Genomic DNA, 13,922 nt, shown 5'->3' on the forward strand with positions numbered 1-13,922 from the left:
GTCAGAGACTGTATGGCCTTGTTCAGGGTGATAATATTTAACCAGAGGCTAAAAACTGGCCCAAGCACTGTGCAGTAACAGAAATTTGACTTTCAAATAAAGTAGAAGGAATTGAATTTCCTAACTTTTCATTATTTGGCCAATTATTTTAACTGAAAATAGTCTGTTAGGTTCACTACAGCTGAACTGGGACCTGTGGAATAGCCCACCACTTCACTGGGAGAACTGACCAATTCCCTTTCCTTTGAAGGTAGACACAGCACTTGTGTTCATCATCCATAGATGACTGCTGTTGGAAAGCAAGGTGCTACATGAAGCAAAAGCTAATTGTGAGGTTTCTGCATGCACCCTAGAAACACTACTAACACAGACGTGTAGTGGCTTTAGGATAACACAGACATTTGACGGCATTTCCCTGCAAGAAATCAAAGCCCATATGCATCTAATAGGACACAGGTTCACTCAGAAGCAATTTCTACTTGCTGCCAGTCAAGAGAATTCTTTATTACTTTGCAAATCATTTAAGAAAAAGCTGTATGAGTGCACAAAAACTCATATTTTTTTCCCTTTTAGCAAGTTTTAGAGAAGAATCTGAAGCATACATTTAGAGTTTAAGTGATGTTATTTAGCAGTTTAGATACTCTTTACAGTGACATCAACTTTTTACAGCTCCTGCCCATATGTAACACAGGTGTGTGCTGTTTAGCCTCAACCTTATCCCACTGCTACTCCAGTTTACTGCAGTCTGCACTGTTCACATACTTACTGTTGTTAAGCACTCTAGGAAGAAAGATTTTACATCAAGGTTTTGGTTGGTTTGGGGTTTTTTTACAGTAGAGTATTTATAACATGTGACTAAACACAGCAACAAAACCAAACTCAGTCACTGGAGGGAACAGAGATCTTTAGACCAGATAAGATTCAAGTGAACAAAACCCACTAGTTTTCAGAAAGAAATCACATCAATTATTTCACAACAACCATTCCATGCAAGCATTTCTTACACTTTTATGCTCCCAGACAAAAAAAGGACAGTTTGATTACTGTTCTAATCATTTATTTAATCTTAATACGTTCTTCTGATGAATATAGTCTAATATATAGTCTTCTATATGAAAATTCTCCACTTAATTTGACAGAACTTTGTTTTATACAAATAAGACAATCACCATAAATGTTACATACTGGAGTGTAGGTCAAGAATGAACATATGCTACCTGTTTTGCTATTCAGTTATTTTCACATGTCAATGCCTGAAAATACTGCACTTAAAAACAATAACACTGTTTACTGCAGAAATTACTTTGTCTGCTTGACAGGATACATCACTGGTAAGTTAACCATCATTCACAAACAAAAAAAAAAAAATCAAGTATTTGTATTTAATTTGTTCACTTTTCTGCTCATGGCTTCATTGAGCTGACATTTAATATAAAGAGTGAACAGTCATAAGCTTAACACAGTCACCACTGAAAAGACACTTTTCCCTTACCCCTCCCTCCTTCCCATATTTTAATGCACATTTTAGCACAGCTTGAACCAAAGCAGAGTGAAATAAAGTAGTGCAGTTCTCAAGGTGTCCTTTAATGAGGGCACAGAACATTTTTCAGGGGGACAGATACACAACAGGATTTGGAATAGTTGAAACAGAAGCTCCTCCCCTGTCTTTGCTAAGACTCCCTTTAGATCAGCACATCAGATTTGTAATGTAGCAGCCAACAGCATGGTTAACATAACAGGACTAATAATGAGACATACAGCATCCAGAGGAAAAAACATAAGGTATCCCATTAGTATTTTGCAACTGCCCAACATGACTGCAGGAACTGCTCATGAAGACTTTCAATGACAATATTTATGATCAAAGAGTCTTAATTAAGAAGTATTTAAAAGGCCTTAAAGGGGCCAATTGTTCAAGGGAACTTCTGCAGAATGACCAGGCCTTTAGCCAAATTATCAGTCTTAATATCCATAGTTACAAGCCATTTCTGGAAAAACAAAACATATCCCCCAAAATCCACACATCACAGCAAAACCTTTGTTCCTCATTTTTCACTTGTACTCGAGTACCATCACTAGCCTTCAACCAAATCAAGTTATAATCTCCCAGTTCCATCATTTAAACTCAAAGCACTGAAGACAAAAAGCAAGGCACACTCAATCATGGAGAATCCTGTCCCCTGCTGTGCACTGGGCAGCATGACAGCAGCCTTATTTAAATGTATTTTCAATGTCATCACTCTTACTCAAAACCTTTACTCCATGGGCACACTTGTCTGTATGTGCATGAGACACTAGTCCCAGGCTGCCTTTAAATAACCTTGAGGAAACCTTGATCTGAGGTTCACTTCTCATGTCAGCAGTAGATGATTTTGTTCATCATGATCTGTAGTTCTCCCTTACAACTGCCCACAGTTTCTAACTGGGCTACCTCACTTGCTTTGGTTTTGGAGCCTTTGTTGCACCTCAAGGCTTGAGGAGCGTGAGTCAAAATTTCTGTCCACTTACTTCTGCAGAGAGGCTGCAAAGAGTTTGCTGACATGAAACAAGTTAAAAAGACTCTGGTTGTAAAAACATGAATGTTTTTGAGTATTCACTTTAAGTTTCAACAGAAGTTTTCTACACCATGTTGGACATTTTTACCACTGACAGAAAGGAAACTGTTCAGATATTGGTTATTCAACCTCTTAAGTTTTACCATTAATGTACACTGGGGAAAATATTGTTTAAAATTACATTTTCATCTAAGAGTGCATGCCTTAGAGCCCTTCAAGGGCCCATTTCCTCTCACTTCTTTTATACAATACTAGACCCTGCAGTTAATTGTATCACATCATTAGGACTATTACTTATGATGTCTGATGGAAAACAGAAAAAACAGAGAACAAAGTATTTAACTTCACTGAGTAACAAGGAACAAGTATATACTCATTCACCACCTACCAGAGAAGCTCATCTCATTATTAGAGATAAGCAGAAGGATTAAGAATAGCTTTTGCTTTCAATTCACTTTCCAAAGATCAGAAAACATTAAGATGTAAAATATTACACAATTAATATTTTAAGACTCTGGTCCTGTGACATTTTTTAAATACAAAGATTGGTGACACAACACAAATGTTCACTTGAATCAGATTCAAACACATCCTGGAATCTGCCCTCCCATCCAGTAGACAACTTGTGAGAACGTTCACTTTACAAAGTTTTGACTCTACATTTAACATCTGATTTAACCTTACTGAGCAGCAGTACATTGGTTTCTTTCAACTCAGAGCAGAGGAAGTACCTGTTAAAGGTACTGAAGCAGAATGTTTACTAGTTATTTCCAGCTGAAATCCTTGATTACCACATCTAAAACAACTTCCCTTCAACAAGGTTAAAAGCCTGACCTCTGCAAAAAAAAAAAAAAAAGAGCAAAAACAGCCCTCCCACCCTTTGTGTAACAGACTAAAAGCCATTTTTAATGGAAAAAGTCGTTTCCCTGTACTGTACATTTTATATTCTTAATTTTAAACAAGGGTCAAGTCCTATTAAGGCAGGGAGCTGGTATTGGTTAACATTGCAGTACTCAGACAGTGATGTACAAGACATTTATTTGCAGTATGATGACAGTGATATAAGTGGAAAAACCAAAACTGACATGGTTAATATTAAAACTGTTCAGACAGCAATTCACATAATCTCTGAGATACAGCTTCTTTACTTGTTCGTAGTGTGAGCCTGTACATCTGAAAAAGAACATAAAATTTTACTTACTTTTTAAACACAGTTTGGCATTAAATGAACACACAGTCAACTAGTGAAAACTAACAGTTACCTCCTACTTGCTTTGTAAGCTTTGGTAGGAAAAAGACCTCTCAAATCAAAACATTCAGAGGCAGCCAGCCACTGAGTAATACAGCATTTTCAAACCACTGGCTGAACCAAACTTACATTCAAATGCTTGCAGAGAATTACTTTTATTATAGTATTTTTAGCCTTCAACAGAAAGGTGTTGTCCAAAATTTTTCTTTAAGAGGAGTAAATGTTGTGGAAAAGTTTAAAGACCCTCTACCACCACTTCTTCAGGGAACAGAAGACTTACCACCCAAAACTTATTTTTAGTCCTTAATTAACTTTGATAAAACCTCTATCAAAAAAGAGGTTTTATGCATTTACTATCAAATGAGTAAAAATATTCTTAACATTGTGTTCATGCTTTCTCTTTTAGCCACTCTTTTACTAACTTAAATGGCAAAAGAAAGCATACTTAACCTTGTTTGAGGTACACAAGACAAAAACATTAAATGTTTCAAACCTTCAAGAGAAGATGAGACTTCATGGACAGTCTGGAATATTACAATGACCTCTTCTAACAGGAAAGGGAATTGCTATGAAGAAGCAACTTACCAAAATGGTATAATGTCATGCAGGACCAGCTGCTACCATTTAATTTCCTGTTGGAGCCTGCAGTCACAATCTGCTATTGCAATAGTGATTTTTAAATACTTTAAGGAGTTTCAGATACACACAGATATTTAGCTCAAATGAGAACCTGTATTTAAGCTGTCGATAGTTACACAGATACCTGTGCCTGGAGGTTGGGTTCAAGGCGCAGCAAGCATCCAATCTGAGTAGTTTTTGTATGTATGATACCAGCACCAACGAAGTTGGCAGGATTGGGATCTACCTCCTCAAGCAGCGCTGATCCAAAGCCTATTATCTGTGAAAGAAATGTAGAAGATTCAGATGTGGGGAGAGGAGGACACAAATATCAAGTCTACCCAAACATAGCCACCACCAAATAGCAAAACAAGCAGGAGGCTAACTTTTAAGTGTTCAAGACAAAGAATTCTCCAATACCAATTTCATTACAACAAATTTTTGAAAAATGACCCTGCTAATGAGCTGTTCCTGTAAATAAGGTTCTTCTCAAAAGCAACTGAGAAATAAGTTAAGAAGCCTCCCCTGGTTTTGATACAGCCTGTCTTACACAGTTACTTCTGTTTTGCCTAAGGCAGCCAGTTCTACAAAAAGTGACTTTTCTAACTAGTAACTCTAGTACAAATTAGGGCTTGAAGTATCTTCCAGTTCAGTTTTAAGCAGTGAATTGGTGTTTTCTTAAACAGCTTCAAGCTTCCAGCTGTTATTGAAGACTATATCTAATTCAAACCACAGTGAGAAACAGTCTATTCAACTCAGCACTGCCAAGACTCTGGATAACATTTAACAGGATGATCCAATTGCCATATAAAGCAAAATGCACAAAGTTTACTTATGCCATGTGCTGGTTTTGGTTGGGATAGAGTTAATTTTCTTCTTAGTAGGGTGTGGGGCCATGTTTTGGATTCCTGCTGAAAAGAGTGTTGATAATTCAGGGATGTTTTAGTTCTCCCTGAGCAGTGCTCACACAAGAACCAAGGCCTTTTCTGCTTCTCACCCCACCAGAAGAGGCTGAGGGTGCACAAGAAGCTGGGACAGGGTACAGCCAGGACAACTGACCCTAATTGACCAATGGGATGTTTTAAACTACATGATGTCCTGGCTCAGCATATAAACCTGGGGAAGGAAGGAACAGGAGGATGTTCATAGTGATGGCATTTTCAGAGAATCACAGAATCATTAAGGTTGGAAAAGGCCTCCAAGATGTTCAAGTCCACCCTTTGACTGAATACCACCATGCCCACTAAACCAAATCACAAAGTGCCACATCCACTCATTTTTTGAACATTTCCAAGGATGGGGATTCCACTACTTCCTGTATTATGGTTTTATCTATCTTAATGTCCCTATGGTGCTTTTTTCTTATTTACTGTTTATTATTCCTGTCAGGCTTTATATTGTCCTTATAGCAAAACTTGAATTTTTCTAAGAGTACAAAAGCAAAGAAGTATTTCGTAGCTCAGATTATTTTTATGTGAATTTGCTTGAGCTCCAGATTTGCTGAATATGTCTGCAAATCAGGCTTGCAGTGTTCACTGTGTGTTTTTATGTGCTGCAATACTGAAAGGGTTCTCTGACTTTCTCAGACATTTATTGAGAGCAGACTGTACCATATCAAAGCCTTCACCTATAGCCAATGCTCCCATATACAGCACTAATCCTAGCAGGTAAAAACATGTCTCTGTGTAATAGTCTGACCTCAAAAGAAATCCTGCTCTGCTGTTAAAGCTGTTTCTGATGTGGTCCTGCACTTAGGTGCTGTGAAACAAATGCTGAGAGCACTGACCATTCAGCTCTTGCAGTTCCTCACCATCTGAACTCCAAGAGCAAGGAGGGAAGGAGGTTAGGTAATACTTTGGTTTCGTTTCTTTTCCTTTTGCTCTTAAATATACTTCATTGTCAGAGCCTGGCTCTGAAGTGTGGAGGCAGAGGATGAGATCTAAAATCCTGTTTTAAACCTGCACTCTTACCAGTTGCTTTTAGTAGATTTTGGATCAGAGAAGACTATCACAGTTCTGCAACATCTGTCAGAAGTGCAACGTGTTGATTGCAAAAACAAAAAGAAGCCAAGAAGACCAAGCCAGACATGATAAAACTGTGTATTGTTATGGCAAAGTCAACTGCCATCAAAGAGCCTTATCAAGTTTGTTAGCACTGTGTATAACCTGCTACTGTAGCAAGCTATGGGAAATAAGGGCAGTGCCTCTTACACATTTGAATACAGAACACCTTTCACCTCTTCAGTGGAGGTAAGACATACATATATCATCTGTCATATATTCAGAAATACATATACCATCTGTCTCCTTTGCCAGTCAGAATAAATAAATTGTGTAGAGTCCATCTCTGGTCAACATTCTTAGTTTCCTATCTATAAAGTAATCTCTCCAAGTAACTGTTACACATGAGGGAGCCCTGCTGTCCTGGGGATGGCTGAACACCTGCTTGTCCGTGGGAAGCACTGAATTAATTCCTTGCTTTGCTTATGTGCATGGCTTTTGTTTTAGCTACTAACTGTCTTTATCTCAACCCACATGTTCTCTCACTTTTAACCTCCTTATTCTTTGCCCCATCCCATGGCTGTGTGGCACCTAGTTGCCAGTTGAGATTAAAACATGACATGCCACTAATCCCTTACACTATGAATTAAAAACACCACACTATCACCTACCTTTGCTTTTGTGATCTCTGCATCCATCGGGTGTTTTGCTTTGAAGATATTCTGTACTTCTTGTTTTGGACTGCAAGGCAAGGCAAGATAAACACGTGTTATGTACAGCATTGTTCAACAGCAATTAATTCTGTTGGGAGATCTTATAGTTTACAGGATTAAAGTATGGGATGAGGTACTGTACACATTCTCAATATACCTTTTTCTTCCCTTGGCCCACCACAAGAGCCCCAGGCCCAAGTACCAAGTCTTACTTGCTCAGTTGCTTCCAACGCTGAAAAAAGTCTTGGGAAGACATCTCTGTTGGCTGGAAAAACTTATTCAGTGTGATGGGTAGTTTTACTGAAAGATTTTGAAATGTTCCACCATACCTGCAAATGGAATAAAAAGAACACAATGTATATGGCAGTGTCAGCAGTCTCTCAGCATAAATCAACCAAGCAACAGAGGATGAACACTAAGGTCCAATTTGCTTATGAATAAAATCCATCATATCCAGATGATATTTCTAATATAAAGTTTTAATCCACTGTTAAATAAATTTATTTGCTCTGCTTAGATGGCACACGAATTGGCCAAACTTTTAACAGGGATCTCTCAGTTTTAACATAGGTTGTTATCCTAGATATCACCCAAAGGAGTGAAAAATATATCCCTGTGAAAAAATACCAACAAAACCATTTTAGACTAGAATAACAGCATGTAGCCCAGGAATCAGGATTTTGTAAAGTTAAGCTGATGTTGAGTGGACAGAACAAGATTCTATTTTTGGTTGCATACATTTTCAGGCCAAGTCATTTGCAGAAATGTTCTTGGTTTCCAGAAGGGAGAAGTTACTGCGTATATTCCTGTCAAGATTTCTTAAGCAAACAGGAAGACTGCTGTTTTATACAGATAGCAGAAAGAGAAGTCATGGAGACATTTTATCAGTAGCTGCTTCTTGATTGTTCATTTGCTTGTTGTTTTTTTTAAACCACATTGTTCCAAGTAGCTTAAAGCTTAGTTAGATCAATTTTTCAAGTAAGTCGTCTACCCAAGAGAGCTTTGTGTGTCCAGATTCTACATTTCAGTCACAGGACCATGGCAAATTTAACATCTTTCATCTATTTAATTCACTAGCATTTGAATCCTTAGTTTTACCTGAACTGAATGTTCAGGATTGGAGCTTCCATGAAGTCTGACACACATTCGATGTTCACAACCTGTTGAACCTGTGCACCTCCATCCACTGTGGGGTCAACAGGTTTTGTCTGAAGATTCAGGCATAAAAATGTAGTTAAGGAAACAGATCAATGAATTGATAACTTAAAAACCAGCAAATCCTCCCATAAGCTATATGAGGAATTAGTACCACGTTCACTCATTCTCTACGTGCTACTGAACATTCAAAGCTCAATTCTTGTACAACAAAAAAGTTTGTGGGGTGGGTTTTTTTGGTTGGTTGTTGTTTTGTTTGGTTTTTTTTTTTCATACTTACATACCTACAAGTAATAACTCCAACAATTCTCAATAATTTGGATACTCACTTAAAGATGCCCTTAAAAAGGTATGAAAGTACAGATTTAACAATAAAAACCACAGGACTGTTTTGAACATTACAGAGATACCTTGAGTCAAACACTGCTGATTACACAGTCTCCCAGAAATCCTAAATTTGCAATACCAAGCATTAAGTATGAGCCATAAATTAGGAGTTTATTTTAAAGTACCATCATCTTGGTGTACGTGTACTCTTCTATCTCCACGTCAAGTTTTAGGTTATCTGCTAATGCAGTACTTGAAGGACACGTCTCTCCCCTGCCACTTACTTCATGACAGTGGAAAAAGCTACAGAGTTACATTAGATATTTATGCAGCCTAATTTCTCCTTATTTCAACAGTAAAATTTGTGTTTATAACCGGAGCTTTAAGGAAAGAATCTTCCATCCCTGCTGAAGACTTGTTCTTTCTACAAGAACTCTGGAAAGCCATCAGCAAGTTTCCCATTTCTTCGTGTTCAAGGACACCATGCCTGGATCCAGCAGCTTTATTACAATTTTGTGCAACACAAACCATAAAATCCAAATAAAAACAGACATGTGCTACTGCATTTAAGGATATTTGACTGAAGGTCATCTGAGCAGATTACTGTTGGAGTAAAATTCAAGAACTGTGTTGATGTCTTATTACCATAGAATATGAACATACGTCCTAGAAACAAAAGGATGAGACATTAGAATTTTAGGTACACTTAATCATATTGAACTGTTCATGTTTTAATTACCTAATACACTGCCTTCTACCTTTAAAACAACTTTTAAGAACCAAGCATAGTTTATCTTACCAAGATATTCACAGTTCAAAATGAAATGATTTAGCCAAACCATTAGATCTCTCCCACAGTAGCTGTCACACAAGCAGTTAAATAATCAGTGGAAGTCTTCCAGTTGCTGCAGAATGTTACTTTTTATGTAAAGAAGCTACTACGCCACCAAGAGTTTTGCAGAAGGGGAGAAGCAAGCAATCCTAGTCCTGGCCTGTATTCAATTCCCAGCCCTTTCCTAGATACTTCCAGGATCTCATGCATTAAATCTGAAGTGTATTGTGTCTCATACTAATACAATAAGCTATACTGTAAGATATAAAAATTGAGAAGAATGATCCTTTATAACCCTGGCTGTATCAGTCATACAACTAGGCAGCAAGAGCTGGAGGTTACAGCACCACTTAAAATTCCCATTTCATCTCAGCTACCAAAACAACCAAAAAATTTAAGGAAACAAGAGCCCACACAGAAGACAGGGATGCACAAACAGAGGGAGTCATAAGATCACCTAGGCCTATAATCACATTTTCCTCTTAAGCAGCTGAAAATTAAGTAAGTCTATCTGCAATATCATGCTGGCACTGAGATTGATAATGCAGACACCTAAACCACTTGGCCCAAAAGATCTTACCCAGGTTCTGCCGAAATTCAGATTTCAAGCCAATTTGTAGCAACTGATTTTCAAATAAGACTCCATTATTTTTACACACAAACCTAGGGGAAGAGAGGGAAAATGTGTTTTAAATTGAGCCACATTAAACAATATTTAGAACCACTAAATTCAGGGTTTACACAGAGGATGAAGATTGCGGTTAACCTAGAATGCATCAGTCTGTGAGAGAGGCCTTTGCAGAAAACTGCAGTTAGAAAAGACACTTTTACAACCAGAACCACCACTTGTAGGACACTAAAAGAACTGAAATTTTTATTTGATAGGATGTCTGAGAAACTAGGAAGGAAACCACAATATGCTATACACACACACACTGTCTAATAAAGGACCAGGCAACAGACTAGGATTTTTCTTATTAGTCTTGAGAACTTCTGAAACTCATTAGGTTGGTGCAGAATTGAAAAGTTTGAAGCTTTGACTGTTTAAACCTGAAAGAAAAAAGAATCCCTTGTTTTACCATTTCTGTATTACCAAGTGAACTGAGAGCTGTACTTTTTCCATTTTGAGAGAGAAAGCCCATTATGCAGTGATTTCAGTCCTTTCTGTCACCCCTCACTTAAAAGCAGAAGAGGTGGTCAGCAAACATCTGCCTTTTGCATACAAGGCACTTAAAACACACTCCCAAATATCAGTACTTTTGACAAGTACTCTCGTGGGTTTTTTTTTATTTGCGAATAGTTGCAAAACTTAATATACAACTGGCATTGCCTCATTTTAGAGCAGTGTGTGATAGCACTGACTTGTAAAGGCAACCCTAACCTGTGTATTCATGAGCCTGTCACAAAATCCACAGCATCCACAGAGGTGTTCTAGTCACAAGTCTGACAGTACATGTTTCTCTAGTTTTGCTGAGTATTAAGTTAATGCACAATATAGTTTTGCTTTATAACTATATTCTGGAAATTGCCCAGCCTTGCAAGGTTTTAGTATTGCTTACTTGTGAAAAAGCTCATCAGCATCATGCACAGTATCAGCTGGTTCCTCAGAAACTACCTCAGATGAAGCCAGGTCAGGGCTAGTTCAGGCAGCAAAAAGGAAGAAAGGCAGTAGCGACAGAGATAGCAGGAGTTAGTAAAGACAGCTTAGTGCTTAGTTATTTCTTTTACCTCCTTCCTCAAAAATGGCACTGCTGAGTTTAATGCATGAAAAATTTATTAGCTGCCCTAGCTCAGTACACCTAGAAAGGTTTTAGGCATTAGGCAATGTTTTCCCCCACTTTTCTCCCCCATCCCACCCAGACTGTTAGAGAACAGAAATCCTTCATGAAGACAGGAGATAGCTGAAGGCGTTCAGTAGCTTAAACTGATACCTCTTAAAGAACCAAGTCCTTTTCAGTGTTTAATTGTGACAGCAAAAATGTTTTAGTTCAAAATCATCAATGTAGCTGTATATTAACTACTACAAATGTGTGCATTGAAGCAGAGACCTCATCAGCCTTAGCACCCCTTCTAATTACAGGTGCACAATCAGTTCCTAAAAACACACAAGTATTAAGCATAGGCAAGAATACACAGGCACACAGAGAATGACTTACCCAAGTAACAGATTAGAAACAAAAGTGACAACAGCACTAAAAAGAGGCAGGAAACTGCAAAAAGCAACTTCTCAGTATCATTAGAGAAGCGTTTCATCATCTACAGACAGACCAAGGAGTTGGGCAATGCTATACTTTCTTCTGCAGAAAGAGAAAACTCTTTTTAGGTAACATCTGCTTATGAAGCTACTAGTATTGGTTTCTTTTTTTATGCTTAAAAAAAATGCATGAACAAGCTTGTGTAGCTTCCTAAAGTCTTGGTATTGTGTTGTAGGATCAAACACCGCTTATGACTTTCCAAGAGAAACACAGGATCAAATCTTAATCACTGCAAACCTGCAACAATGTATTGCCCAGTACAAAATTTTGATGAAAGAGTCAATGATCCAGGCAGATCAGTTTCCCTAATTATATCTTCTATATTAAGATGCCTTGCAAATTTGTCATGTCAACATTCAAAATTTGGTCCTTGACAATAGTAATACATTCTTTGTCCAATAAGACAACTGATTTTAAAGACATTCTGTGATCTTGTGCTATTTATTCCCAAAATTTTAGCCAAATGACATTTGAGAGTAGCCCCAGTGGCTTTTAATACTAACAGGATTTAGAACACGTACCTACACTAAACTGGCTATTGTAATTAGAAAGACACTTGTATTAAATCCCCTATAAAAAAAAAAAGAAAACCACTTGTTCTTTATCCCCCTTTTCACACCCGCCTGTTAGACAGTAGCAGAGTAATTTAAGTATATCTTGAAATTCTGGGAAGCAGTATCTCTGGATATAATCCATCTCACTGCTTCAGTATCAGCTTGCCATAAATGGAGAGCCACAAGAAGACTTTAAGAAAATAAAATAAGAATAAATATATTCATATCAGGTCAGATAACCCCCAAATTCAAGATGTATTGAGATGCAGAAGCAGCTTAATTTAACGAAGAAGCAAAACCAGCATGAAAACTAGACACTACTGTGTGGCCAATATCCTTGGGTTGGCTACAACAGACCCAGTTTTTCCATTAGCAGAGATATTCAACAACTACAGCACATCCAGCAGAGAGTTCAAGAACACCTCTCTTGCTGAGAATGTACCACCCAGGAATGCATTCAACATGCTGAAACAAAATCAAAAGTTATTTATTTTTTTCCTTTAATCCTGTTTTAACAGACAAATTCTCCTTCAGATTCCTTTCAGGGTGACTTAATTACCTCGCAAAGTTGTCATCAGAACCAGGAGCAAGAGGTGCAACCGCAGAAGCTGAATCTGAAAACACATCCACCAGCAGGCTACCACTAGAGGAAGGTGGGGGAGCTGAATTGGTGACAGGGGCAGCACCCAGACCCAGCAGATCCGCCGATGGAGAAGGAGTAGACTAAGGAAGACAAGACACTTCGGTGTTACACTGCAGCAAAACTGAAACAAAGCTGTTTCTTTTGCACAGACAAGTAAGCTACGGCAAAGTGCCCCAAATCAAGGTTCAAATAGACGTAAACGGGTTCACAAATGCAGTTATTAGGTTGTATTTCTACTTAAGGTCATTTACAGATGTGGTTTTCTTTTTTTCCTTTGAAGAGAGTTATGTCCATCTAAATGTTAAATAAAAAAACAAAACCAAAATTCATCTGTCTAGAATCTGATTCTGCAGAAGAAAGATGACAAAGATGACAAAGTTTTTCCTCCCCTCTCTTCTCCCTTCTTAGTTTCAAGGGAAATTAAGTACTGTAGGGAACAAAATTCAAATTTGTTGCTTTTCTTTCATGAAGAATCCAGCAAGAAAGGCAGTGGCTTTTACACAAATTAAAATCAAAGGTCATCACAGCATCTTTAAAATTGACTATCTGTTTAATCCTGGGTTTTTGAAGCTTGGCAAACCTTAGAATGAATGTAAAACCTAACCAGCAAAAAAAGCAGAGCCTGTAGCCAGTTCAAGCTGCAAACACTGAAGGAAGAGGCAAGACCTTTAAAGTATTTTTTTCTCAGATAGAACAAATCAGGTAGCCAGGACACAATTGTGGAACAGAGGTTGCATCTATGTGTCCGAGTTGCATGCAAGAACAAAGCATAGACTGTTAATCAAAATGTTCATGTTTTAGACATTAGCAGCTTACAATATGCCAGGTAATCTGGAGATAAGTCATGAGATACATTTGGATTGAAACTGAAATTTTATGTTTGTAAGCCAACTCAAAGTTATCGTATACTCCAAAGACTGAAGTTGATGCAGTATAATGAAAAATTCCCTGGCAAAAAATTTTCAGAAGCCAATCATTAATAATTGCTGAAAACAAACAGTTGGAGCTTATATTTGCAATG

At 37.8% G+C, this 13,922-nt stretch overlaps 1 protein-coding gene across 4 annotated transcripts in view; it reads right to left on the bottom strand.

Annotated features, from left to right (window-relative positions):
• Positions 1-483: 483 nt before the first annotated feature.
• Positions 484-13,922, bottom strand: part of AP2A2 (adaptor related protein complex 2 subunit alpha 2) — a 48,621-nt gene continuing 35,182 nt past the window's right edge. For 2 of the 4 annotated variants that reach the window (XM_032689981.1, XM_032689980.1), the window contains exons 15-23: positions 12,818-12,981; positions 11,009-11,086; positions 10,030-10,112; positions 9,194-9,283; positions 8,234-8,357; positions 7,348-7,464; positions 7,094-7,163; positions 4,568-4,702; positions 484-3,728 (exon numbers count right to left, since the gene is read on the bottom strand). In XM_032689981.1, the coding sequence (XP_032545872.1) occupies positions 3,651-3,728; positions 4,568-4,702; positions 7,094-7,163; positions 7,348-7,464; positions 8,234-8,357; positions 9,194-9,283; positions 10,030-10,112; positions 11,009-11,086; positions 12,818-12,981 (939 nt within the window). In that variant the 3' untranslated portion in view covers positions 484-3,650. The remainder of the gene's footprint in view (positions 3,729-4,567; positions 4,703-7,093; positions 7,164-7,347; positions 7,465-8,233; positions 8,358-9,193; positions 9,284-10,029; positions 10,113-11,008; positions 11,087-12,817; positions 12,982-13,922) is intronic. The other 2 variants (XM_032689983.1, XM_032689982.1) reach the window with 1 other exon arrangement.

The sequence above is a fragment of the Chiroxiphia lanceolata genome, chromosome 6 (assembly GCF_009829145.1).
Source record: "Chiroxiphia lanceolata isolate bChiLan1 chromosome 6, bChiLan1.pri, whole genome shotgun sequence".
Taxonomy (NCBI): Eukaryota; Metazoa; Chordata; class Aves; order Passeriformes; family Pipridae; genus Chiroxiphia; species Chiroxiphia lanceolata.